This window comes from Anomaloglossus baeobatrachus, chromosome 1 (assembly GCF_048569485.1).
Source record: "Anomaloglossus baeobatrachus isolate aAnoBae1 chromosome 1, aAnoBae1.hap1, whole genome shotgun sequence".
Lineage (NCBI taxonomy): Eukaryota > Metazoa > Chordata > Amphibia > Anura > Aromobatidae > Anomaloglossus > Anomaloglossus baeobatrachus.
Window position 1 is genome coordinate 697888161 of NC_134353.1, and position 24862 is coordinate 697913022.

At 45.1% G+C, this 24862-nt stretch overlaps 2 protein-coding genes across 2 annotated transcripts in view; one reads left to right on the forward strand and one right to left on the reverse strand.

The window, feature by feature from the left end:
• GNAZ (G protein subunit alpha z) overlaps positions 1-12037 on the forward strand; it is a 232457-nt gene extending 220420 nt beyond the window's left edge. Inside the window, exon 3 of the mRNA XM_075320726.1 lies at positions 10463-12037. Within this exon, the coding sequence (XP_075176841.1) occupies positions 10463-10807 (345 nt within the window). The 3' untranslated portion in view covers positions 10808-12037. The remainder of the gene's footprint in view (positions 1-10462) is intronic.
• The window catches only part of RSPH14 (radial spoke head 14 homolog), a 387168-nt gene that overhangs the window by 294698 nt on the left and 67608 nt on the right, over positions 1-24862 (reverse strand). The gene's annotated exons all lie outside the window — the stretch shown is intronic.

Below are 24862 nucleotides of genomic sequence, written 5' to 3' on the forward strand. Positions count from 1 at the left end.
GTTGGATCAGTATCCCATTAATCGAAGCCAAGACTAACTTTTGCAGTCTACAAATGAACGACTAGTTGTTATCCCTATTGTATAGCTTACTTAAAGGGGTTGTTCAGTACTTTACTAATGATGGCCTATCCTTAATAAAAAAAAGAGGTAGAAAAGTAGGGGGTACAAAACCTGGCAATCCCGACGATCAGCTGATCAGTGTCGACTGGATGTGATCAATTGCGTTGCAAGCCGTCAATATAAAAATACCGAACAACCCCTCTAATTCTCTGCTTTTTCTGTCTTGTATTATAATTAAATAACTAACAAATACATGAACAATGCTTATACATTTGTGACAAGAAATCAGCTATGTCCTCTTAAAGTCCTGCATTTGGCTGTCAGTCAGCTGAATACAGAAGGAGCATCTCCCCCTCTGCCTTCTCAACAGTAGGACAAAAAATTGTATTAGGGGTTTTCTGGGACAAGTGATCATAGTTCAAAATCGTTATTCCCCTGATTATAAGGGACTCCTCAGTGTTCTGTTGTCGTAGAAGTGCGACCTGATGATCTTCCCATGTCCTTTACTTCCGGCCCCTATTCTCCCAGCCAGTGCTGGGATCGACACGTCACTGGTCATGTGCATGATCTTCCATGGGGAGTGCCCGTGGACCAGCACTGTTCTGCTAATTGAGTCTTTTTAGGGGGTGGAGGGTACAACCTCAGCGTGCCTCCCTGCCAGTAACCCCACTTTAAGTGGCATGGCTAGGGCAGAAATGACAATTAGCTCTTTGAGAGCCTAAAAGATGTTTCAGAGACTTTGTAGGGACACTAACAAGCGGTAGCTATATTTATTTTATATTGATATAGTCTTGGATAATTTCTCTAATCTAAACCATACTTTTAAATTTATCAAAAAATAGGGCAGATCAGCAGATTTTAAACTCTTCCTTGTGGATTTCTACACGATGTTTTTGTTTCAGGAATATGTAGAAAGCCCTACAGACTCAAAAAGAGTGTGGGCAAGATTATCTCTTGGTTATGTTGCTAGAGTTTTAGAATTGGTGTTAAAAGAAAACTTTGGTCTCTACATACCTACCGTGTTTCCCAGAAAATAAGACATGGTATTACACACACACACACACACACACACACACACACACACACACACACACACACACACACACACACACTCCTCATCGGCTTTAGACTCCTGAATTAAGAGACCTTTGATCACATGACATGATGTCACACATGTCCTTAAACTGTTTTATCATCCAGATATAAACACTGGGTCCTCTAGGAGAATAGGTGCCTGTGAAATTGCCCAGTTTGCTCTCCCTTCCCCCTTATCCCAATCCTGCATACCAGCCTGTCTCCTGTTTAGTTCTTTTAGACTTCTTTTTAGTTCTCTGATCATACGGCTCACTTCAGTCACTCTGGTAATTTGCTGTCACAGCTGGAGTCCTCCACCTGTGACCGCAAATCAGGCTGCGACTGAAGTGCCAAAAGTGGAATACTCACCTGAGTCTCCTGACAGCGGGCAGTCATGTTCTATGGTGCTCGCTGTGAGCGTCAGATGTAGCAGTGCTGGAAGCATCGTGGGACCTTGTGTGGATTACTTCGGACCTGCAGGGGTGTTTTGGGGGTTAATAAAGTGGTGAAAAAGGGTGCTTCTTTGCCTTTTATTTCAAATAAAGGATTTTTGGGGTGTTTGTGTTTATTTACGGTCACTTACAGATTAGTGATGTGGTGTCTCATATATGGACAGAGCTCTCCAGAGTATGGAGAGCAGCAGCTGTAACCGCGCCACCGCCCTAACTGAGATCCCCTCCTCATTAGACCCTGCTGTCAGTCAGTGCTGGGGACGAAGTTATAGCCGCCGCTTTCCGTACACAGAGGATTAATAGAACCGGTACTGCCTCCATGACTGAAACCTGAATGATGCTGGGGGAATTAAAGTTAATTTCCTCTCAGCAGCGGGGTTAAATGTGTAGGCACCAGGCAGGATTTAATATTAGCCTGCAGATCAATCCCATATCTGCAGTGTAGTAATCTGCAGTGTAGTAGCATTTTCTGTTTTTAAAGAGGTTTTCCACTACTGGACACCCTGCTTAATGAATTCACAACTCCATATAAAATAAAAATAATTAATACTCTGCTCATGTAGTGGTGACACTCTTACAGGAGGGGGTGACATTTTTGTGTCACATGCCTGCTGCAGGCATTGAGCAGCCGCTGTTTGGTTTCTGCCTTACTATTTTGTCAGGGTGGATGTCTGCCCTGATAGAATATTGATTGGATGCAGCTGGCAAGTGGTCGCTCTTGAGCTGCAGCCGGCAAGTGACACAACAATGTCACATCGCCCTCCAAGAACGGTGGTGTCAACATTGCTGGAACATTGCTGCTCTGGGAGGTGAGCATCCCTTTTTTTTTTATTTTATATTTGGGTCCTGAATGTATTAAGAAGGGGTTGTCCAGTAATGGACAACACCTTTAAGAAGAACTCAAAAGCCTGCATTGTTCAGTAGAGAGAATGACCATTTACATTTATTTATTTAGCACTCGATGCTAGAGAAGAATAAAAGCTATGTAAATTCATCATATGAACCTACGTAAAAGGTTGAGTCAAGTTTTTGTAACCTTTTGATCTTTTGTTTCTAAAAATGCAATGAGCAGATGTTGTCTCGTAATCAAGAACATGAGCTCTCTCCCCCAGTGATCAGAAGTCCTTGCACCCTTTTGATACATGTGACTATATTGGGTAGGGCCGCAGAGTGACAGAGTATGACGAATTAACCAAGTAATTAACAATCTCAGTGCAACCTGGAGTTTTATTAGCCCAAGCGTCCGCATTAATAAATTACACTGTTAAATTAATTAAATTACACTATTAGAATGATTAACTCTGCATGAGACTTGTATTAATCTTGCTTGCTTAGAGATCTCATATGCGAAGCACAGTTTATTGTGAAAATATCGGAATATACTTTCTAGGTTAGTGAGCCAGATTGGCGCTATATGCATACTAATTCTTCATACATAGTCGTTTAGATTAATTAGAATTCTGGTGGCTGCAATGTTACCTGAGGGGATCCTTGACATTACTTGAATCAGACTGAGTGTACACAGTGGCTCTGTCAGCTGAGGCGTACTCGCTTATCCTTGCTATTGGCTTGTTAATTATCGGCAGTAGCAGGGAACCACCTGGTCACTGGTGACAAGGACAAGGAAGTGCATGCAAAGTGAGTTTTTGCCTAGGCCCCTTTACTTTAAAAAGCATACAGATCTGCATAAACAAATACATCATCTGATACATACACGGCTACTATTCATAGTAGGTGCAATATTGCATGTATTACGGTACATACTTTTGGTCAACCCCAGGCAAGCGCTCAGCTGTTTTTCTCCCATAGAGTTGTATGCAGCAGCTCCCTGTGGTAAGCCTTCTAATTGTGAAAGTCATTACAGAGAAGCAGAAGACTGAAACGCTAGCAATAGTAGGGGGTCTTAAAACCAATGTAGTATTGCTGAAGTTACCCCATTTGAACTCTTATCTGGTATGGTTTAGTTTTCTTTATATCATAGTTGCATAGCCTTAAGGCTATGTGCGCACTTACCGGATTTTGCCGCGGATTTGCTGCATGTTTCGCTGCAGAAAATGTTCATAACATCTCTGCAGTGAATCACCAGCAAATCCTATGGAGGAAAAAAATCCTGTGCGCACTAGGTGGAATTTGACAGCTGCATGTTTTGCTGCGGGAATCCCGCAGCAAAAACAAGTGCATGTCAATTCTTTTCCGCACATCGCTGCGGGATTTCACTCCATTGACTCCAATGTTAATCATGAAATCCCGCAGGGAATAACGCAGGCAGCAAATTCTGTGCGGTTCACTGCGTTTTCCTGCGTTATTCCCTGCGGTATTTCGCGGTTTACCTCCGGTAATGTACATCGCTTGTCTGCGGTTTTGCAGGGAAGTGATGTCATTACAGGAAGAGGAAGCCGTGCAGAGTAAACACAAACACATCACAGACACAGAGACATCACAGACACATAGAACACACATAGAAAGAAAACGGAAATATAGAAAACAAAGAACGTGGGCTCCGCTGCATATTTACCTTCCAGCCGAGGTAAGCACACAGCGGCGGCCCGGTATTCTCAGGCTGGGGAGGAAGAGGGGCAGGGATAATGTCCCCCGCCTCACTCCCCCTCCGGCAGCCGAGAATATCAGCCGCAGCTGCCCCGGCACTGTCGCATGCATTATGCGGCAGGACCGGCGTGTCCTCGGCTCTTCTTGCCGCCGTGTAGCAGTGGCAGCAAGGTAATACAAGGGGTTAATGATGGTGGGGGACCACCGCCATTAACTCCAGGCTTGATCATGGCAGCGTCTATGTGACAGCTGACATGATCAACCCGTAAGTAAAGTGAATAAAACACACACACAGAAAAATCCTTTATTTTAAATAAAACAAACAAGCCTCGTTCACCATTTTATTAACCCCTCCCGCACCAAAGCTCCGGCGTAATCCACCGCTCCGGCGTAATCCACAGGTCCTGCGCTGCTTCCATCCAGCCCCGACTGTCACAGCGCTGAATGAAAGCAGCAGACAGCAGAGGTAATTACCGGTCATTTCCCACGGCCGGTAATGTGAACTCACTGCCGACCGTGGGAAATGCAGCGATCTGTCCTCTATCTATCTATCCCTCTATCTATTCTTCTGTCTATCTACTATCTCAGAATTAAATGACTTTTTTTTTTTTTTCTTCTTCAATGTGCTTTATTGCATTGAATGCAATAAAGCACATCCCAACCCGCACGCGGCAATACCGCGAACAATTCAGCGGTAAAACCGCAGCAAACGGCGGAAAACCGCATGCGGTTTTCGGGTGCGGTTTCCCGCGGTTTTTTACCGCGGGTGCGGTAATCTTTGAGAGCATGCGGAATTTTCTCAAGAAAATTCCATTTCCCAGTGCGCACATAGCCTTAGACTTAAAGAACAGTCAAGTCCATTGAGTTAAATCTATAAAGTAACATGTTGATGCATGAGGAAGGCAAAAATCCCATGAGGCAGAAGCTAATTTAGCCAGTTTAGGGGGAAAAAAATAATTCCTGACTTCACATATGGCAATCGGATTAGTTCCCTGGATCAACATCCCATCACAGAATCTAGTTTTACCTATAACCTGTAATATTGTATTTTCCAAGAAAGGCATCCAGGTTCTTCTGTTCTAGTGAATTGACCATCATGTGGCAGCGTTCCATAGTCTTGGTGCTCTAACAGTAAAAAAAATCTCTGTCTATGATGATAATTAAACCTTTTTTCCTGTAGACCAGGGACATCAACCTAAACTACACAGAAAGTGAAATTTAAATCTCGAACAACGTGGAGGGCCCACCTGGTCACAGGACCCACATAGTCCCTCATACAGAATGGATGCCACATAGTGCTCTATATAGTATTATAAGGCCCATATTGCCTTCTATACAGAATAACGAGCACTACATATTCCTCCATACAGAATAATGTGCTCTTTCTAGTTTGAGCCCCACACAGTTCTCTATTCAAAATGGGCCCCACATAGTCCTCCATATAGTATTATGTGACCCACGTAGTCATCCATATAGTATTACGGGCCCCATATTGTCCTCCACATAGTATTATGGGCCCCATATTGTTCTCAATGTAGTATTAGGGGGCCCACATAAAAAAAAAATAAATAAATAAATAAAATCAACTCTCCTCTTTCCTCCGCTGCTCTGGACTCTGCAGCGAGCGCTCTGAAACACTTCACTGCTCGGCACATCAGGTGCGTAATAGTTACGTCATCGCACCCGCTATGCTGAGACGTCAGAGGGCTAATGATGGAGTGGATGGCTTCCCTCTTTCAATTGTATCGCTATCTAGGATGCAGACACGGTTGAAAGTGTGATGTTGGGTGGGGGGAGCTGGCTGTGCCAGTGCTCGGCATCGTGGGCCAAATACAATCAACCTGCAGGCTAGAGTTTGACATATGTGCTGTAGATGTAGAGGATGCCCCTTTGTCACCATTGCAGGACCAGATGTAAAAAAGATTATTCGAAAGATCTCCGCACTGTCCCCTCATATATTTGTACATTGTAATAAGCCTTCATTTTTCCAAACTGAATTACCCCAAGTTTGACAACGTCCAGGGACTTGATTGTTCTCCTTTGCACCCGTTCTACTTTAGCTATGTCCTTATACACTAAAATTTAAAACTGTACATAGTATTTTTAAGTGTGGCCATACTAGTGACATGTATAGAAGCAAAAATATGTTCTTGTCATGAGCATCTATGCCTCTTTTAATGCAACCCAAAACATTGTCTTGGAAGCAGCTGCCTGGCACTGGTCACTAAAGTTGAGTTTGCAGTGCACCCACACACCCAAGTCTTTTTCAGTGACAATTTAACTGTTTTACCATTCAGTACATAATTATACATTTCATTTCCTCAACCGAAGTGAATGTCCTTACATTTTTCTACATTAAACTTCAATTGCCATGTCTCAGCCCCAGCCTCCACCTTACATTAATCCCTCTAATATTCAATTATTCTAAAAAGAAGAATAACCAATACTACCCCTCTTGTACCCCAATGTTAACTGTGACCCAATCAGAGTGTGTTCAATAACCAAGCTCTGTTTTCTGTTTTGGAATCACATTTGTTATTTGTTTATGAACATGGACTGACAACAAATACCGCCTAGAATGCCTTGTGAAAGTATTCGGCCCCTTTGAATTTTTCAACCTTTTCCCACATTTCAGGCTTCAAACATAAAGATAAAAAATGTTATTCTTATGGTGAAGAATCAACAACAAGTGGGACACAATTGTGAAATTGAACAAAATGTATTGCTTATTTTAATCTTTTATAAAAAATAAATAACTGAAAATTGGGGCGTGCAATATCATTCGGCCCCTTTACTTTCAGTGCAGCAAACTCACTCCAGAAGTTCATTGAGGATCTCTGAATGATCCAATATTGTCCTAAATGACTGATGATGATAAATATAAGCCACCTGTGTGTAATCAAGTCTCTGCATAAATGCACCTGCTCTGTGATAGTCTAAGGCCGATTTCACACATCCGGCTTTTTGCTTGTTTGCCGGATCCGGCGCTCTCCCATACAGTGACTACAGAACAGTGACAGCGCAACAAGCGCCGGTCACATGCTGTCATGTGACCGGCGCATGTGACCCGGAAGTTACAGCGCTGTCACTGTACTGTATTGTCTGTACGGGAGAGCGCCGGATCCGGCAAACAAGCGAAAAGCCGGATGTGTGAAACCGGCCTAAGGCTGCTTTCACACATCCGTTTTTTGCTGAGCAGCACAATACGGTGCTTTGCAGAAAAAACGCAAACGTTTTTTTTTGCCGCCGGTTGCGTTTTTTCCCCATAGACTTGCATTAGCGCCGTACTGTGCTGCATGGCCTTGCGTTGAGTCAATTTTTTGCCGGATGCGGCATATTTAGCTCATACGGCGGCCGGATGCAACGTTGCCTGGCACGCTTTTTTGTGCGGCGAAAAAAACGCATCACGCCGCCGGATGCGGTTTTTTGCACTGCGCATGCTCAGTATCGAGCCACATCCGTCAAAAAACAGATGGGCCGCATGGAAAAACGTATGCAACGGATCCGTTTTTTTCGCCACATCCGTTGCATAGGTTTTTGAGCCACACTGCAAAAATCCGGATGTGTGAAAGCAGCCTTAAGCGGGCTTTACACGCTACGATTTCGCTACAGCGATCTCGTTGGGGTCACGGATTTTGTGACGCACATCCGGCCGCTGTAGCGATGTCGTAGCGTGTGACTCCTAGGAGCGATTTTGGATCGTTGCAAAAACGTTCAAAATCGCTCCTCGTTGACATGGGGGTCCGCTGCCAGTTATCGCTGCTGTCGCAGGGGCGAAGTTGTTCCTGCGGCAGTGCACATCGCTACATGTGACGCCACAGGAACGAGGAAGCTCTCCTTACCTGCCTCCGGCCACAATGCGGAAGGAAGGAGGTGGGCGGGATGTTACGTCCCGCTCATCTCCGCCCCTCTGCTTTCATTCGGCGGCCGCTTAGTGACGTCGCTGTGACGCCGAACGGACCGCCCCCTTAGAAAGGAGGCGGTACGCCGGTCACAGCGACGTCGCTATGCAGGCAAGTATGTGTGACGGGGGTGCCAGATTTTGTGCGCGACGGGCAGCGATAAACGTTTCGCACAAACGATGGGGGTGGGTCGCATGCTAGCGATATCGGGCCGGATATCGCAGCATGTAAAGCCACCCTTAGTGTTCTGTTTAAAGCTCAGATAGCATCATGAAGACCAAAGAACACAACAGGCAGGTCCGTGATACTGTTGTGGAGAAGTTTAAGGCTATGTGCGCACGTGTGCGCTCTGCACCGCACCTAAATGGTGTGCTTCAGAGCGCAGCTGAAAAGCTCCGTTCTGAAGCGCATGGTGCCGGCAGAGAACGTGCGCTCTGCATGCTGCCTCTCCGTATAGACAGCATGCAAACCGCACGGAAGAAGTGACATGTCACTTCTTAGAACGCAACGATTCGGGCAGCAGCCGAAGCACTGCATTCTAATATGCCACGTGCGCACGGCTCCTGCACATCTCCATAGACTGTGCAGGGGACGCAGGACGCATGCAGTTACGCTGCGGTGCAGAACACAGCGTAACTGCATGCAATACGCACACGTGCGCACATAGCCTAAAGCCGGATTTGGTTACAAAAAGATTTCCAAAACTTTAAACATCCCAAGGAGCACTGTGCAAGCGATCATATTGAAATGGAAGGAGTATCATACCACTGCAAATCTACCAAGACCCGGCCGTCCATCCAAACATTTCATCTCAAACATGGAGAAGACTGATCAGAGATGCAGCCAAGAGGCCCATGATCACTCTGGATGAACTGCACAGATCTACAGCTGAGGTGGGAGAGTCTGTCCATAGGACAACAATCAGTCGTACACTGCACAAATCTGGCCTTTATGGAAGAATGGCAAGAAAGACATTTCTCAAAGATATCCATAAAAATGTAGTTTAAAGTTTGCCACAAGCCACCTGGGAGACACACCAAACATGTGGAAGAAGGTGCTCTGGTCAGATAAAACAGCTCATCACCCTGAAAACACCATCACTACTGTCAAACATGGTGGTGGCAGCATCCTGAATTGGGCCTGCTTTTCTTCAGTAGGGACAGGGAAGTTGGTTAAAATTGATGGGAAGATGGATAGAGCCAAATACAGGACCATTCTTGAAGAAAACCTGTTGGAGTCTGCAAAAGACCTGAGACTTGAGACTGGGACGGAGATTTGTCTTTCAACAAGACAATGATCCAAAACGTAAAGCAAAATCTACAATGGAATGGTTCACAAATAAACGTATCCAGGTGTTAGAATGGCCAAGTCAAAGTCCAGACCTGAATCCAATCGAGAATCTGTGGAAAGAGCTGAAAACTGCTGTTCCCAAACGCTCTCCATCCAACCTCACTCAGCTCGAGCTGTTTGCAAAGGAAGAATGGGCAAGAATTTCAGTCTCTCGATGTGCAAAACTGATAGACACATACCCCAAGCGACTTGCAGCTGTAATCGCAGCAAAAGGTGGCGCTACAAAGTATTAACTTAAAGGGGACGAATAATATTGCACACCCTAATTTTCAGTTTAGTATTTTTTATAAAAGTTTAAAATAAGCAATACATTTCGTTCAACTTCACAATTGTGTCCCACTTGTTGTTGATTCTTCACCATAACATTAACATTTTTATCTTTATGTTTGAAACCTGAAATGTGGGAAAAGGTTGAAAACTTCAAAGGGGCCGAATACTTTCGCAAGGCACTGTATCTTTTACCGTTTCCACAATCAAAATTGGGGCAATAAAAGGCTTTTTTGCACATGGATACATATAGATACGTGAAAACGTTTGGGGCATGTTATGGAGGCACCTTTAGAAATTCCTTATATTGCCATACAGGATATATGTGCATGAGACCTTAAATGAAAGGGGGCATTGTCATTTAAGAATATTAGGCTATGTGCGCACAGTGCGTTTTTGCATGTTTTTCGGGTGCGTTTTTGGGCTCAAAATTGCATGACTTTGCTTCCCCAGCAAAGCCTATTAGTTTTCATTTTTGCTGTCTGCATACAACTTTTTTTTTTTTTCTTTAGCTGCGTTTTTGAGCTGGAAAAAAAAATGGTCATGTCAATTCTTTTCTGCGTTTTACTGCATTTTCCACCCATGCAATGTATTGGAAAAACGCAGCAAAATGCACAGATCAAAAATGCAGCGAAACGCATGCGTTTTTACCGATGCGTTTTTGCCGCGGGTGCGTTTTTGTGCGGCAAAAAAACGCACAAAAACGCAGCGTGCGCACATAGCCTTACAGGACATCCTCCTCTATTGGTAAGATTTGTTAACACCTACTTATAAGTATGACTTACAGCAAACTCTTTTCTTTATCCACAGAGCCGCATGGCAGAAAGCCTCCGCCTGTTTGACTCCATCTGCAACAACAATTGGTTTATCAACACTTCTCTAATCCTCTTCCTTAACAAGAAGGACCTGTTAGCTGAGAAGATCCGACGCATCCCACTCACCGTCTGCTTTCCCGACTATAAGGGACAGAATACGTATGAGGAAGCGGCAGTCTACATCCAGCGTCAGTTTGAGGACTTGAATCGTAACAAGGAAACCAAGGAGATTTATTCACACTTCACCTGCGCTACGGACACCAGCAACATTCAGTTTGTGTTTGACGCAGTGACAGATGTTATTATTCAGAACAATCTCAAATACATTGGACTGTGCTAAGTGTTTCCCCTGGAGCCTGCACAGGAAATGGGGCACGTCCTTATACCCTGGCACCACATGCCAGGGGGTTATAGCAAACACTAAGGGGTGAGGCCAGATACAGAAGTTCCCTACATACAGCACTGAAAGTCCAGAGCGAATCCCTCACCCACACAAACTTTGATGTTTTCAGACTGAAATGGTGATTTGGATTTTTCTGGTGTCAGACCAGAAAAATAATGTTTTTTTTATTTGCTCCCTGTATCAAGTATGTGTGGTGTGCGCGTGTTAGTGCGTGGATCTACTGTGCTTGACAGGTGCCTGATGTAGTAAACCTGCGACAAGCTCCGTTTAAGAAAGGATTACTGGCTACCAATGAGTATCTAAGGTATGTCAGGTAGGCTGTCCCAATAGCCACTAGGTTCTGTCAGAAAAGATGCTTTATTGCCAGCACCGATCAAACAATCATGAATTATTCCAGCTATGCCTGGCACCTATTTTTATGTGCCAAAGCTACACAGGGTTATATATTTTATTATGTATTTAAAATTGTTGTACATTTGCAACTTTATAGCTGCAATACATTAACGTTTTTTTTTATTTTTTTGGTCCAAATATGGCTGCAGCTGCTTCAGAACTTCCTACAAATCAAGGTGCCAATAGCTTGTCTTATTCATGCAGCCTTACTTCATACAGAGATGGGACAACAGAAACCAAAACCAGTCACAACCACATTCCCAAAGGAGTATTGTCATGAACTTCTCTGTTTTAGCTATTCTTCTGGACTCGCTACTCTTTCTTCATACACCCCTCAAAAGTCAGCTAGAGAACAGCTGTAATTGTTCGGACTTCTTTTTATTATATACATACCCTACCTGTGTGTGTGTATATGTGTGGGTATATCTGTATGTATGTGTGTGTATATATATAATATATATACAGACACACACTCATCAGATTTAAATAATTTGTCCAATATTTTTTAAGATTGGCTACATCACAGGTGATGTTTTAAAATTAAAGGGACTCTGCCAGTACAGAATGACTGTTCAAATCTGGTACAGGTGCCAGTGCATCATGGTGTGACCTAACATTTAAAGGGGACCAACCACCAGGATTTTCATATATAAACTAAAGCCAGTACTGTTCTGGCACTAGGATGCTGATTCTAAATATGTCTTTAGTTGTGAGATCGGATACTATATACTTTGTGAAATATAATCAAGTAAAGTTTGTAAAATGCACTGTTATTTGATGAAAGGTGCAATGGAATATCTAATAGGTGGGTCAAGTTTTGCTAGTTATTCCCGCCCCTGTCTGCCTGCCCTTCCTTCCTCCCCCGTCTGTTATTACAGGGGAAGAAAGGATGGGAGAGGAAGGACAGGCAGGCAGACGGGGGCGGGAATAACTAGCAAAACCCGACCCACCTATTAGATATTCCGCTGCACTTCTCATCAAATACCAGTGCATTTCACAAACTTTACTTGCCTATACATCCGATCTCACAACTAGGGGGTCGGTTCCACTTGCGGTTTGTAAGGACGAGTGCAGTTTGATAAAACATCGGATTGCTCTCACTCAAGTTCAAAACTGAAGCAGTGTCCATGTACGATTTTTTTTTCTCTCATGCTCTCGCATCGGAAGGTATGTGCAAGTGGAACCGAAGCCTAAAGGTATGTTTAGTTAGAATCAGCATCCTAGTGCCAGTACAGCACTGGCTTTAGTTTATATATGAAATTCCTGGTGGTAGGTCCTTTTTAAGTGCACCTTCCCACCTATATGTTTTACATGTTGTACAATCATCTCCTCTCGATTTTGATTGACAGCTCTGGCTTTATTGAGCCAGAGATTGGTGGACATAGATGGAAAACAAGCAGGTGGAAGGTGCACTTAAATGTTTGGTCACACCATGATGCACCGAACGCCTGTGCTTGCTGATAGACCCTACAAGCTTTAGTGGTTTCATCAATCTTTGTTAGCTCCCTTACAATAGCGATGTTCTGACTACTCGTTTGTTACAGTGGTTACAGCAATTAAATGACTGTAGTCCTAGCATGGTCCACATAGGGAGCTGACAAAGATGGACAGGAGTTCTGGTCAGTGAAGTATAAGTCACATGGTTATTGAAGAAGGCATCCCCTGCGTCCTGGCCAGTTTTATAAAATCTTTGTACCACCCATTTAACGGCTTCATCTTGTTCAGAACATAAATGATGTTACACAGGTGCAGCCGGCAAGAAGATTAAATATTTCTGGACCTACTGGTAATAAGCGCTGTTATGATGACACCTGCCACCATATAAATAGTATTTCTCCTGAATTTTCTGTCTTCTGGTAGTTAGTATATAACATACTGTTGTTACAGAATGGTAACGTAAAGCATGCCAAATGACCTTGCTATTAAAACGGTAAAATGCAGCAGGTCAAGCTCTCCAACAGTTTGTTCTGAAGGTTTAGGCCAGGATCCCTCCACAATGTAGACTGCATTATGGTTGCCATTATATGTACCGGAAGATTTACTACGGTCTTTACCTTCTCCGGTCTTGTGATAAATTATTGTTAATCCTGTTTTGCAGCTGCTCACTGTTGTATTTGAACAACAAAGTTCGGTCACTATGAAGACATTTTCTTTTTATAATTTCTAAACCTGTATTTTGTAGCCTACACACGCGAATCTGTCCTAGAAGAGCCTGTCCTGTGCCCTTTTGTTTCGAGGTAATATCTTTATACTTAACCCAACCATCTCCTCAGCCACAAAAGAAGCAAGGACAGTTGGGACCAGGCTCCAGCAGCAGATTGTTCACACAAATACAACTGCCGATATTTTTTTTTTTTTTTTCTGCAACATCCCGTGCGGTTTTTCACAATAAACAAAAAACAAAAACGGGACATTTTTAAGACGCGCTTGATTATTTTGTTTGTTATGAAACAAAAAAAAAATGCAAAAAAATCCAAAACACTGGAACATAACACTGGTTATTTATTTTGCAAAAACCAAACAAAAAACAATGAAAAGAAACTTTCAGCTTCTGAGTATTTACACTCAGAGACTTGGACTTTCTGTGGTAATATAGACGTTGTGGCGAGGCCTGGCTCTTTCCCTTAAACTGGAGCAGTACAATTTTAACGATGCATCAGTGGAGCAATATGAACAATAACTTCACATTTTTGCTTTTTACAAGTTTTTTTTGAGAGCTGGAAGTGTAATATGCTGTGATATTCCACAGACCCATCATAAGGATATTCTCTATTTTCTGGCAGTAAGGCTGCTGGCTCTGGATGTCTGTGTGAAGTCTGTGTGTAAATAAGTTGAGCCCATGTAAAGCACATCCACTTAGTCTGTAAATTCCTCTCCTTCCAGCTTCATGTGTAACTCAAGTCACACAGTGTCCTCCTGAAAACACAACTCCCCTCTAAAAAGTGTATGACTCCTCTGCCAAGGGCTTATATCCTCAGGGTCCATGATGCCTGCAACACACTGTATTTACCTGTTACCTGGCACTGCCCAGGGTGCCTTGCAGGCTTCTTCGCCCCTGAAGACTAATGACACTATAATTTCAGAATGAAATCTCTACTGGCGAAAGGGAAATAAAGATTCTGAATGGTTAATCTGGTGTTTCATTCTTCTTGATGTCTGATTGTTTTTCATGTCTGGTTTCTGATGATGTTACAGATCTATGCATTTTGTAACTATCATAAAGAATACACCTTGGAGTTGGGGTCTGTGCACATAGCATTTTTTAGATGCCAGCGTTCACGCATTGTTTTTGAAGCAGAACGCTTCAGAAAAACGCTGGGTGTGCTTTTCCTGAAACGTCATCCTTAATCTCCATCTGGATAACCTTTATGGGCGATATCTTCTTTTGGATTCCTTATGTAACATAGTGGGGACATCCATACAAAAGAATGCTCAGGTCACTACTTTTTGAAGCCTGAAACAATTAACACTAGAAGTCCCAAAAATTTCAACCCCCCCCCCCCCGAAGTCCCGCAAAAAGGGTCAAATGACCCTTAGTCTAATCTGAATAGAACTAACTAGAAACTAAAGCCCCAGTCACACATAACGACTTACCAGCGATCCCGAAAACGATGCGACCTGATAGGGATCGCAGGTAAGTTGCTGGGAGGTTGCAGGTGAGATGTCGCACAGTCAGATCTTACCAGCGATGCAGGAACAATACAGGTCGCAATAGCGACCTGTATAACGATCTCAGCAGTCACTGTGACCCTGTCACACAGTGTCAAACACAGCGATGTGTCCTGCCCAGTAGGACATCGCCTTTGAAGAAAATGGCCTGGACCATTCTGCAACGACTAGAGATCTCACAGCAGGGGCCTGATCACTGGTAGGTGTCACACAAAACAAGATCGCTAACGGGATCGCTACTGCGACACGGAAACCGTGACTCAGCTGCGATCTCACTAGCGATCTCGTTATGTGTGACGGTACCTTAAATGGCTAAACTCAATGGAAAACAACAACCGCCTCTGGTGCGACAGTAATGGCCTTAATTACAGAACAAAAGACAGTGATTATAGGATGTTAGCTAAAATCCTTCAGGTCATTAGACTCGTCTCTGGGTTCCAAAGGTAGAAATTTTAAATGACCCCTCTCTGGGACTTCTAGTGTTAAAGGAATAGACAAAAGACAGAACGTGTGCATTGCCAGGCATTTTACATTACTAGGCACATGTTCACTCCTTTTTGTTTCTTTTTTAGCACTTTTCTTGTGTTTTGAATAAGCAGCCCAAGTTGGCTTTCTGGCTGAGAGATATTACCTGACATCCTGCTTGGCAAAAGACTGTAAGATGATCCCACTTGGCCAATTAACCTAGTGGGATTTACGTGGCTGCAGATAGCCCATGCCTGTTCAGGAGTCTTTTAAATGGGTCTAGCTTGGTGTTTGGTCATCTTTAATTACATTTACACATCCTATGCATGTTTCCAAACAAAGAAAATAATCCATTAATTTTTATCAGAAAGGCTAAAATTAAATATTCAGAATTTGCTCACATGTAAGCGGGCTTTACACGCTGCAATCTCGCTAGCGAGATTGCAAGCGATCGTACCCGCCCCTGTCTGTTGTGCGACACGGGCAAATTGCAGCCCGTGCCGCACAACCTCGCTTACCCCCGTCACACACACTTACCTGCCCTGCGACGTTGCTCTTGCCGGCGAACCGCCTCCTTTCTAAGGGGGCGGTTCGTGCGGTGTCGCAGCGACGTCACACGGCAGGCGTCCAATAGAAGCGGAGGGGCGGAGATGAGCGGGACGTAACATCCCGTTCACCTCCTTCCTTCCGCATTGCCGGTGGAGGCAGGTAAGGAGATGTTACTCGCTCCTGCGGTGTCACACATAGCGATGTGTGCTGCCGCAGGAACAACGAACAACATTGATAATAAACCATTACCGATTTTTGGTTTTAGGACTACCTCTCCATGGTGAACGATTTTCACCACTTTTGAGGTCAGTTAAGGTCGCTGGTAAGTGTCACACACTGCAATATCGTTAATGAAGCCGGATGTGTGTCACAAACACCGTGACCCCGACGATAATTCAATAACTATATCGTAGCGTGTAAAGCCCACTTTAGGCTATGTGCCCACGCTAGAATGTCCCTGCGGATTTTTGTGCCTGAAAATCCGCGACTTTCGCGGCAAATCCGCACCCGCGGATTTGCCGCGGATTTCATTTTTTTTTTTTCCCCCCATTCAAAACCAAAAATCTGGACCAAATCTGCACCAAACAATTGGCATGCTGCAGATTTTTCCGGATCAAAATCCGCGGCAAATCCGCAGCGGAAAAATCCGCAGCATGGACACAGCATTTCCAAAATGCCATTGAAATGGCTTGGAAGTGCCGCTGCTGCAGATTTTCGGGAAATCCGCGGCAAACTCCGCGCAAAATCCGCGGTAAATCCGCAGCGTGGGCACATAGCCTTAAACTTCAGTTTTTCACATACTGAGTTCTGTCGCAATTAGAACAAGAGCTCATTATAGTCTATGGTGCTATTCACATGTTCATGTGGTTTTGCGAGCCGAGTGTGCGCAATAAAGCCTGAGTCACCTATCCGGTTTTGATACAACTCACAGATTAAAATCACTGACAGCACAGAGGGCATCCATCTGCAATCCATGCGCTGTCTGTTTTTGACATTGTAATGAACAGGAGCAGCTTTGCAGTTTGATTTACTTTTCCATAAATTAAAATCATTGATGAAACACAGATAGTAAAAACTGACACAATGATGGAAAGCTAACCCAAAACAAATAAAAATAAATAAAATAAAAAATTGGTTAATTTTTAATTTATGAAGGAAATAAAAACAGATGCGTCTGAATAAAGCCAAAGGTCCGAATAAACACTTCTCTGCTGGATTCTGGTATAGTGAGTGTTTCTTACTATAGTGACAGGCTTGTTGCCTGCTCAGTCACTACAGGATAATCCTTTACTCATTAACGATAATCCTTAAATCTGATACTCATATCTCTGACAAATTAAATCAAATCCAGCCATTCTGTCACTTCATTTATCTGGTCACCTTAATACCTTAATTGGGGCTTTCCACCATAAGCATTCATGCCATATCAATTGGATACGCCTTCGAGGTCTGATCTGTGGGTCTGACACTAGGACCTCCACTGTTCTCTCTTGTTTTCAAACCTGTCAATTCCTCAGAGTTAAAGTATTACAACTTGTTAGGTTATAGGCCATAACTATGAAAATTGTCACATTGCTTTAAAAGGGAATCTGTCACTGGGTTTTTGGCAACTAATCTGAAAGTAGCATAATGTAGAGGCAGAGCCTGATTCCTGGAATGTGTCAGTTACTAGGCTGCTTGCTGCAGTCTTGACAAAATCACTTTATTTGCTGCAGATCGACTAGTTATCTTAAGGGAAGAGTCACACGGCCGTATAACTCGGCCAAGGATCACTTTGCAATGCTCAGACTAGCTGTTGGCTCTCTCGACCCGAGCGTGACAATGTTTATTTCCATGCAGCTGTCCAGCTCTGGTCGGGAGAGCCACCGGCTCGTCTGAGCATTGGAATGTGATCCACAGCTGAGGTATATGGCCATGTGACTCTTTCCAAACGCTTAGCTCGCCTACACCACTGATTGTCAGCTTTCTGTGTACACTGGGGGCTGAGTAGTTACACAGAGCAGTAGGACTACATAGCAGGCAACTAGTCCCTCTAGTGATGATCCCCTGCTCATAAAACAGTGGGTTTCCTGAACATGCAGCAAGCAGACAAGTGACACTAAGGGCTACTTCACACACAGCGAGATCGCTACTGAGATCGCTGCTGAGTCACGTTTTTTGTGACCTCATTAGCGATCTTGCTGTTTGTGACACTGAGCAGCGATCTGGCCCCTGCTGTGAGATCGCTGCTCGTTACACACAGCACTGGTTCGTTTTTTTTATTGTTGCTCTCCCGCTGATAAGCACACATCACTGTGTGTGACAGCGAGAGAGCAACAATCCTGAATGTGCAGGGAGCAGGAGCCGGCGTCTGACAGCCTGCGGTAAGCTGTAACCAAGGTAAACATCGGGTAACCAAGGTGGTTACCCGATATTTACTTTCGTTACCAGCCTCCGCAGCTCTCACGCTGCCAGTGCCGGCTCCTGCTCCCTGCACACGCTAAGCTAAGTGGTGTGCGCTGGTAACTAAGGTAAACATCGGGTAACCATACCCGATGTTTACCTTAGTTACCAGTGTCCACAGCTTCCAGACGCCGGCTCCGTGCAAGCGCAGCGTCGCTTGCACGTCGCTGCTGGCTGGTCACTGGTCGCTGGTGAGATCTGCCTGTTTGACAGCTCACCAGCGACCATGTAGCGATGCAGCAGCGATCCTGACCAGGTCAGATCACTGCTGCGTCGCTAAAGTGTGACTGTTCCCTAATCCGTGTCACTGCCCCTACATTATTCTGATCTTAGATTAGGTGGCAAAAACCTGAAGGAACACTTTGTTTAGGACTAGTTTTAATTTACTCTAATATATCATCTTGGAACATACAAATTGTATTGTCTTTAGAAATCGATTATCTCCAGTAAGCAATCACTGAGCACCTAATAAGTGGAACGATAACCTACACACTGCATTTCTCATATACTTCTGTAGGAGGGATCAATATGGTCAAAAATAGCAGTTTTGCTCAATTACACATGGCATTTATTACATTTGTTCATAAATATCCAGATGTGAGCAATAATCACTATCAACCGTAAAGATGGAGAAAGTGCCAATCAAAGTCACGGTAAGTATGCTGGGCTTTCTGATATCAAAATATATAAATGTGTAATATCTTTTACACACATTTTAAAGCCCCACTCCCACACCACCTCATACACTTCACAGTGGCAAGAGGTCCAATCCGTCAGGTTTCTGTGCTTGCTGAATTAGACTTCGAATTGCTTGACCCATTATGTCAATTGTCCTTGTAGGTTTATTTAAAAAAAAACCAAAACAACAAAACTGTAATCTTGCAACACTGGCTACTATAGATTTTGTTGACGCATACTTCGTGTCCTTTTCAAAAAGAGTTTTCAGCAGTCGAGTTATCAGCAGAGGTAGGATTACAATTAAAGGTAAGAACTCCATACACGGCTGAGAAGAAAAGATCCAACAATCATAATAGGCGATGTCACACCTGACCCCGCTCCACCTCCCTTCATAATATGTTTTGCACAGGCACAATAGATGCTTCAATACAAAAAATAAGGTCAGGGGTGAGCAGATCAGTTAGAATTTAAACTTGCCTGGTCACGCAGAAATTCCAGGAAACTTTGATTTGCAGAGGTTATTGTCTGCAAATTTAGTGTCCCTCATTATGCCCTGGGGTCTCTAGACCACAGTGTATAATAAACGTAATATGTAGAAAAAAATGCCTCGGGGGGCGTGTCCTGGCCATGAGGGAGTGAGGTTGTGCTTTGCCTCAGCTCCCCCTTATCTCCCGGGATATCAGCAGATAGCTCAAATTCACGGCCCTCTGACCCGGACTATGAGCATGAGGAGGCGGAGGGGAGCTCAGAGACACCCTTCTATGCAGACTCCTGGCTGGAATAGCGGTGACACAGGTGGAGCGGGAGAGGAGTAAGATGGCCGCCGGCCCTGTCAGCTACGCAGCGGTGGCAGCAGGGGAGGAAGTGGAGGCAAGCGGAGTACCTGTCAGACGCTCACAGCAGCTAACAGCCCAACAGGCTGTATGTGGAGGCAAGAATATTCCCGGCGGTGACAGATCCCGACCATCTGGAGGAGAGAGGGGGGGGCTGGGGAGTCAGGTACTTGGAGAGAGCAGGCCCGGCAGTCCTTGCAGGGTGGAGAGCCTCGGCCCTGATAGCGGGGGAGGAGGAGCATGGGCGGCAGGTGAGAGATCAGATTCCTGCAGAGTCAGCAGCTTCCCCTGGAAGAGGAGAGAGAGACCTGACTTTGCCCCTGAGCCCCACATTGTCTATGGAGCTACAGGAGGGACTGGAGGGGAAGGCTCCCTGGACCTGCAGCCCCTTGATGCTCAGTGACACTGCTGCGACCATGACAGGCGCAGGGGTCAGAGGCACTGCAGAGGATATAGAGGGAATGGAGTGCTTCACTAGTCAGGCTTCTCAACATGCCAGCACCCTAGGGCTGGGGCCTGGAGGCTCCTGTGTTCTGAGGGAGCTGAGAGAGCTCAGATCAAGAATCATCAGCATCCCATCCAGAGAGGACATGGAGGGCTATATCTCCAGAATGGAGCAGGCGTGCAGGTCAGAGCTGGCAGAAGTGCGCTCCAGTGTGCAGAATATAGATGCGAGGGTCCTGTCTCAGGAAACTCAACTTCAAGAAATGCAAAAGTGCTTATCCTCTCATAAATCGCTGCTGAAGGCCCAATCTCGGCAGCTCCATTACAGAGAACAGAGGACGACGCAATAACTTGAGAGTACGGGGTCTGCCAGAGTCCGTCGATTCCAGGGAGCTTCCACTTGTTCTCCAAAGAATCTTTAACAAAATTTTGGGGCTCCCTCCAACCACGGAGTTTGAACTTGATAGAGCACACAGAGTCCTGGGACCTAAACCAGCTGACTCGGATTTCCCGCGGGACGTGATTTGTCGGGTTCACCATTACCTACAGAAGGAATTCATTCTGCTGAAGCTTTGGGAAGGGGTGCCGATCCTTTTCCAAAAGATGAAGTTACAGATCTTATCTGATCTCTCTCGTCTTACATTCCAGAGGAGGAGGGCGCTGCGGCCTTTGTTGGAGCTCCTGCTGTCAAGGGACATTGTGTACAGATGGGGCTTTCCTTTTCGTCTCCTGGTCCGCAGTGGCGGCCGAATGCACGTTCTTCACTCGCCAGCTGATATGGCATCCTTCTCAATTGCCTTGAATCTTCAGGGAGTTGAATTTCGGACTGGCCTTCTACTGCAACAGAATTCTCGTGAGGGCTCGCTCAGCGTCCTCCAAGAAATAACCGAGGGGAGAAGAAGACGGGAGGAGGGTGTCGTCCCCCCGCCAAGGGTTGAAGTTCGTCGAGACAGGGCTTGTATGCTTCTTACATTTTATACTTTACTTGAATATAATTGTTATATAAGTGTTGGAGACGGGGGGCCGTTTGAGGGGTAGAGTTTATGTAAATGAAGTCACGGGAGAGGTTTACTGCTAGACGTAATAACCAATGTGAGTTGAGACAGCGTCTTCTCTCTCAGTGGCTATAATTTTGTCTCTTGCCCTGGATCCTCGTGGTCACATGTTCTTACAGATTTTTCAGCACTTTCACATAGGGCCTGTATGGTTAGTATTAACACGTCTCCGTTCTTGAGTTTCCTTCTGTATTCCCTTTAGCCTTTTCTGGCCTTTCTCTTGTCCGGCCTCCCTGCCCTTTCTCTGCTCTCTTTCTTTTGTTTCCTGGGGTCCTCCTTCCCCCCCCCTCCCAAATTTAATCCCCCCCCCTTTTTTTTTCTCACCTTCTTCCTTCTTTCCCTGGGGGTTGGGGTTGTGGGGGTGTCGGGGGAGGTTTGGGGGGGGAGAATGTGGGGCCAGGGGCCCCCTGGGGGCGGGACTTGTGGGGCATGCATCTGAACAGGGGTTTGTCCGTGGTGTGGGTTTTATAATGAGGCATGTGGGGGAGGGGGGGGGGCTCCCGCTCTGGATAGCACATGTCTAGTTTGGGTTTACGCGTCGCAGGTTGAGTGACGCTTGAAAGTAATACCAAGAAGTTACTGCATTTGTTTTGTTTACATTGTGTAATCTTTGTTTTCCCTTTCTTTTCCTCTTTCTCACAGTTCTACTCTTTTCTTGATTCTTGCCGCTTTCTTCGCTCCTTAATCTGGTCATTTCTCTTTCCCCTTCTTCACTCTTATCCTTAGGTGTGGGACCCCAGTGCTCGGCATGACGCAACTTAATTTTGGCTCCCTTAATTGTAAAGGGTTGAATGTGCCGCAAAAGAGGTTGCAAATATTTTATGCTATGCATAAACAGAGGACTCAGGTGTTATAAGAGACTCATTTTAAAGCAGGCCAGGTCCCAGTTCTTAGGGATAGATTTTGCACCACATGGTTTCACAGCCCTAACCCGACTGCTAAATCCGGGGGGTCTCCATTGCTCTGCATAAGTCACTCCGTGATCGACTCTTTGGTGGATCCTGAGGGTAGATTTATGTTTCTGAAGCTCCAGATTGGTGTATATACTGTAGACCCACTCAAGAGGTTTGCCGTGAAGTGGCAGTGGGCTTAATACAATCTGATCAGAATGGTAACAAAAGAACCTCATGTTCTACTTTAATTAATTTTTTGCCTAGCGGCTTTAGATCATTGTATTTTTGTGGGATGTGCGATCCATGTCTTTTTCTTCATAGCATGTATACACTGTAGCTAATTGGTATTTGTCCAATTCCAGACCCACTGTGGCATGCTCTTCCCTCCTGTCTCGGCTGGCGGACTTTGCAGAAGGGACTTTAATAGCTGGGGGGTACTTTAATTTCACCTTTGACCCGGCAATTGATACCTCCTCGGGGCGGCGTTTTATTTCTCAAAAAAGGATGTTGGCTCTAGGGAAAAAGTTGCAGGAATTACAATTGGTTGATATTTGGAGGGCACTGCATCCCACGGAGAGGGATTACTCTTATTTCTCCCCAATTCATTCATCTTACAGCCGTATAGATATAGCCATATAGATATGCTGTGGATTAGCCAATACGCCATGCCATGGTGAGCCAACGTCGTCCAACTTACTCCTCCAGATGGTTCGCGGCGATCATGGACGTGAAGTCTTAATGAACATCTACTTAAAGACGGCTTATGTGTGGCAGAAATACGACAGGTGATGAGTGATTTCTTGGAATTTCACGTTCAGGATCAGACTTGGGCGAAGGCACTACCCATGTTTACTTTCCATAGATGCGGAGAAAGCCTTCGACTGGGTCAGCTGGAGTTTCATGTTGGCAGCGTTGAGACAGGTGGGGATGGCTGACAGGTTGCTTAGAGAAGTGGCCTCCCTTTATAGTACACAGACTTCCAGAATAAAGGTAAATGGGTCCTTGTGCGCGCCAATTAGCATAAAAAATGGTACCCGACAGGGTTGCCCCTTATCCCCCCTTTCTATTTGTTCTCGTAATGGAGCATTTGGCTATGGCCATTAGACAAAACCCAGATATAAAGGGGATAGAAGTGGGAGAGCACCAATGTAAAGCGGCATTATATGCAGATGACCTCCTCCTATACATTACACAGCCTCACATAACTTTCCCTACTGGGTTAAGGAAATCGAGAACTTCGGACATATAAGTAACTTTAAAGTTGACTATAATAAATCAGAAGCCTTGAATTTCACTCTGCCTGGGAGAGAAGTAGACCTTATTGCATCCAACTTTCCTTTTAGATGGCAGACATCGGCCCTGACTTATCTGGGGGTGGCAGGACCACGGGACAGTTCCAAGATTTTTCACCTTAATTATCTCCCTTTGCTATAAGAGATCTTAAACAACTTGATAGACAGAAACTGTCCTGGTTTGGAAGTATTAACGTCATCAAGATGGATGTCCTCCCTCGTTTTCTATATATCTTTCAAACGGCCCCTATAGCACTACCATCTTTTTTCTTTACCAGAATACAGTCAACTATTAACAAATTTGTGTGGGGAGGGAGGAGCTCTCGGGTGGGGATGAGGGTGTTGAGTAGTGTTAAGGGAGAGGGGGGGGGCCAGGGTTGCCAGACTTTAAAAAGTACCACAAGGCATCCCTTCTGCTTAGATTACTGGATTGGCAATTTCATAGGAACACTAAAGAATGGGTGAGTTTGGAGCAGGTGTCCTCTGAAACACCCCTGCGGTTCCTCCCGTGGATCACACCGCTGCGGAGGGGATGGATAGATGGGGAGGCGGAGTTTCTCAGGGCATCGCTGAGGGTCTGGGACGTTGAGTGCAGGCGGGGATCTCTCTCAAGGGGTCCTGGTCCACTCTCCCTGCTTTTCTCTAACCTGGAGTTTCCCCCAGGGGTGGGAGTCGAGCGTTTCTTATGTTGGAGGAGGAGCGAGGACACACTGATAGCCCAGACTTTGCACGGTTTGGAGGTGCCCCCCTTTTCGGCCATTTTGCTCCCAAAGGGTCGGCATCCAACGGCTTGGCTGGAATACTTTCAACTTATGTCCTTTTTGATGGCTGATAACAGACTTGGGCTTTTTGCGGCCCCGCCCACAAAATTTGATCAATTATTTTTACGGGAGGATTCTCCTGGGCATCTTTTGTCTCTGGTTTACTCCTTCCTGACTACAGAGACGGATATGGGGGACCTTAAATATATCGAGAAGTGGAATAGAGATTTGGGGACTCCCATTCCTGAGTAGGACTGGAAAAAGTCCTTTATCCTCACCCATACATTTTCCATTGCCTTCGCCACACAGGAAAAAAATAAGATTCTTACCCGTTGGTACAGGTGCCCGGATACTCTACGCGCAATATTTCCTGGAGTTTCAGATGGTTGCTGGAGGTGCGGATGGGAGAAGGGGACAATGCTGCATATCTGGTGGGACTGCCGATTGATACAGCCTTTCTGGAAGTCCATGTTCAAGGCATACTCTGTGATTTGCGGAGAGCAGTTGGTAGGTTCCCC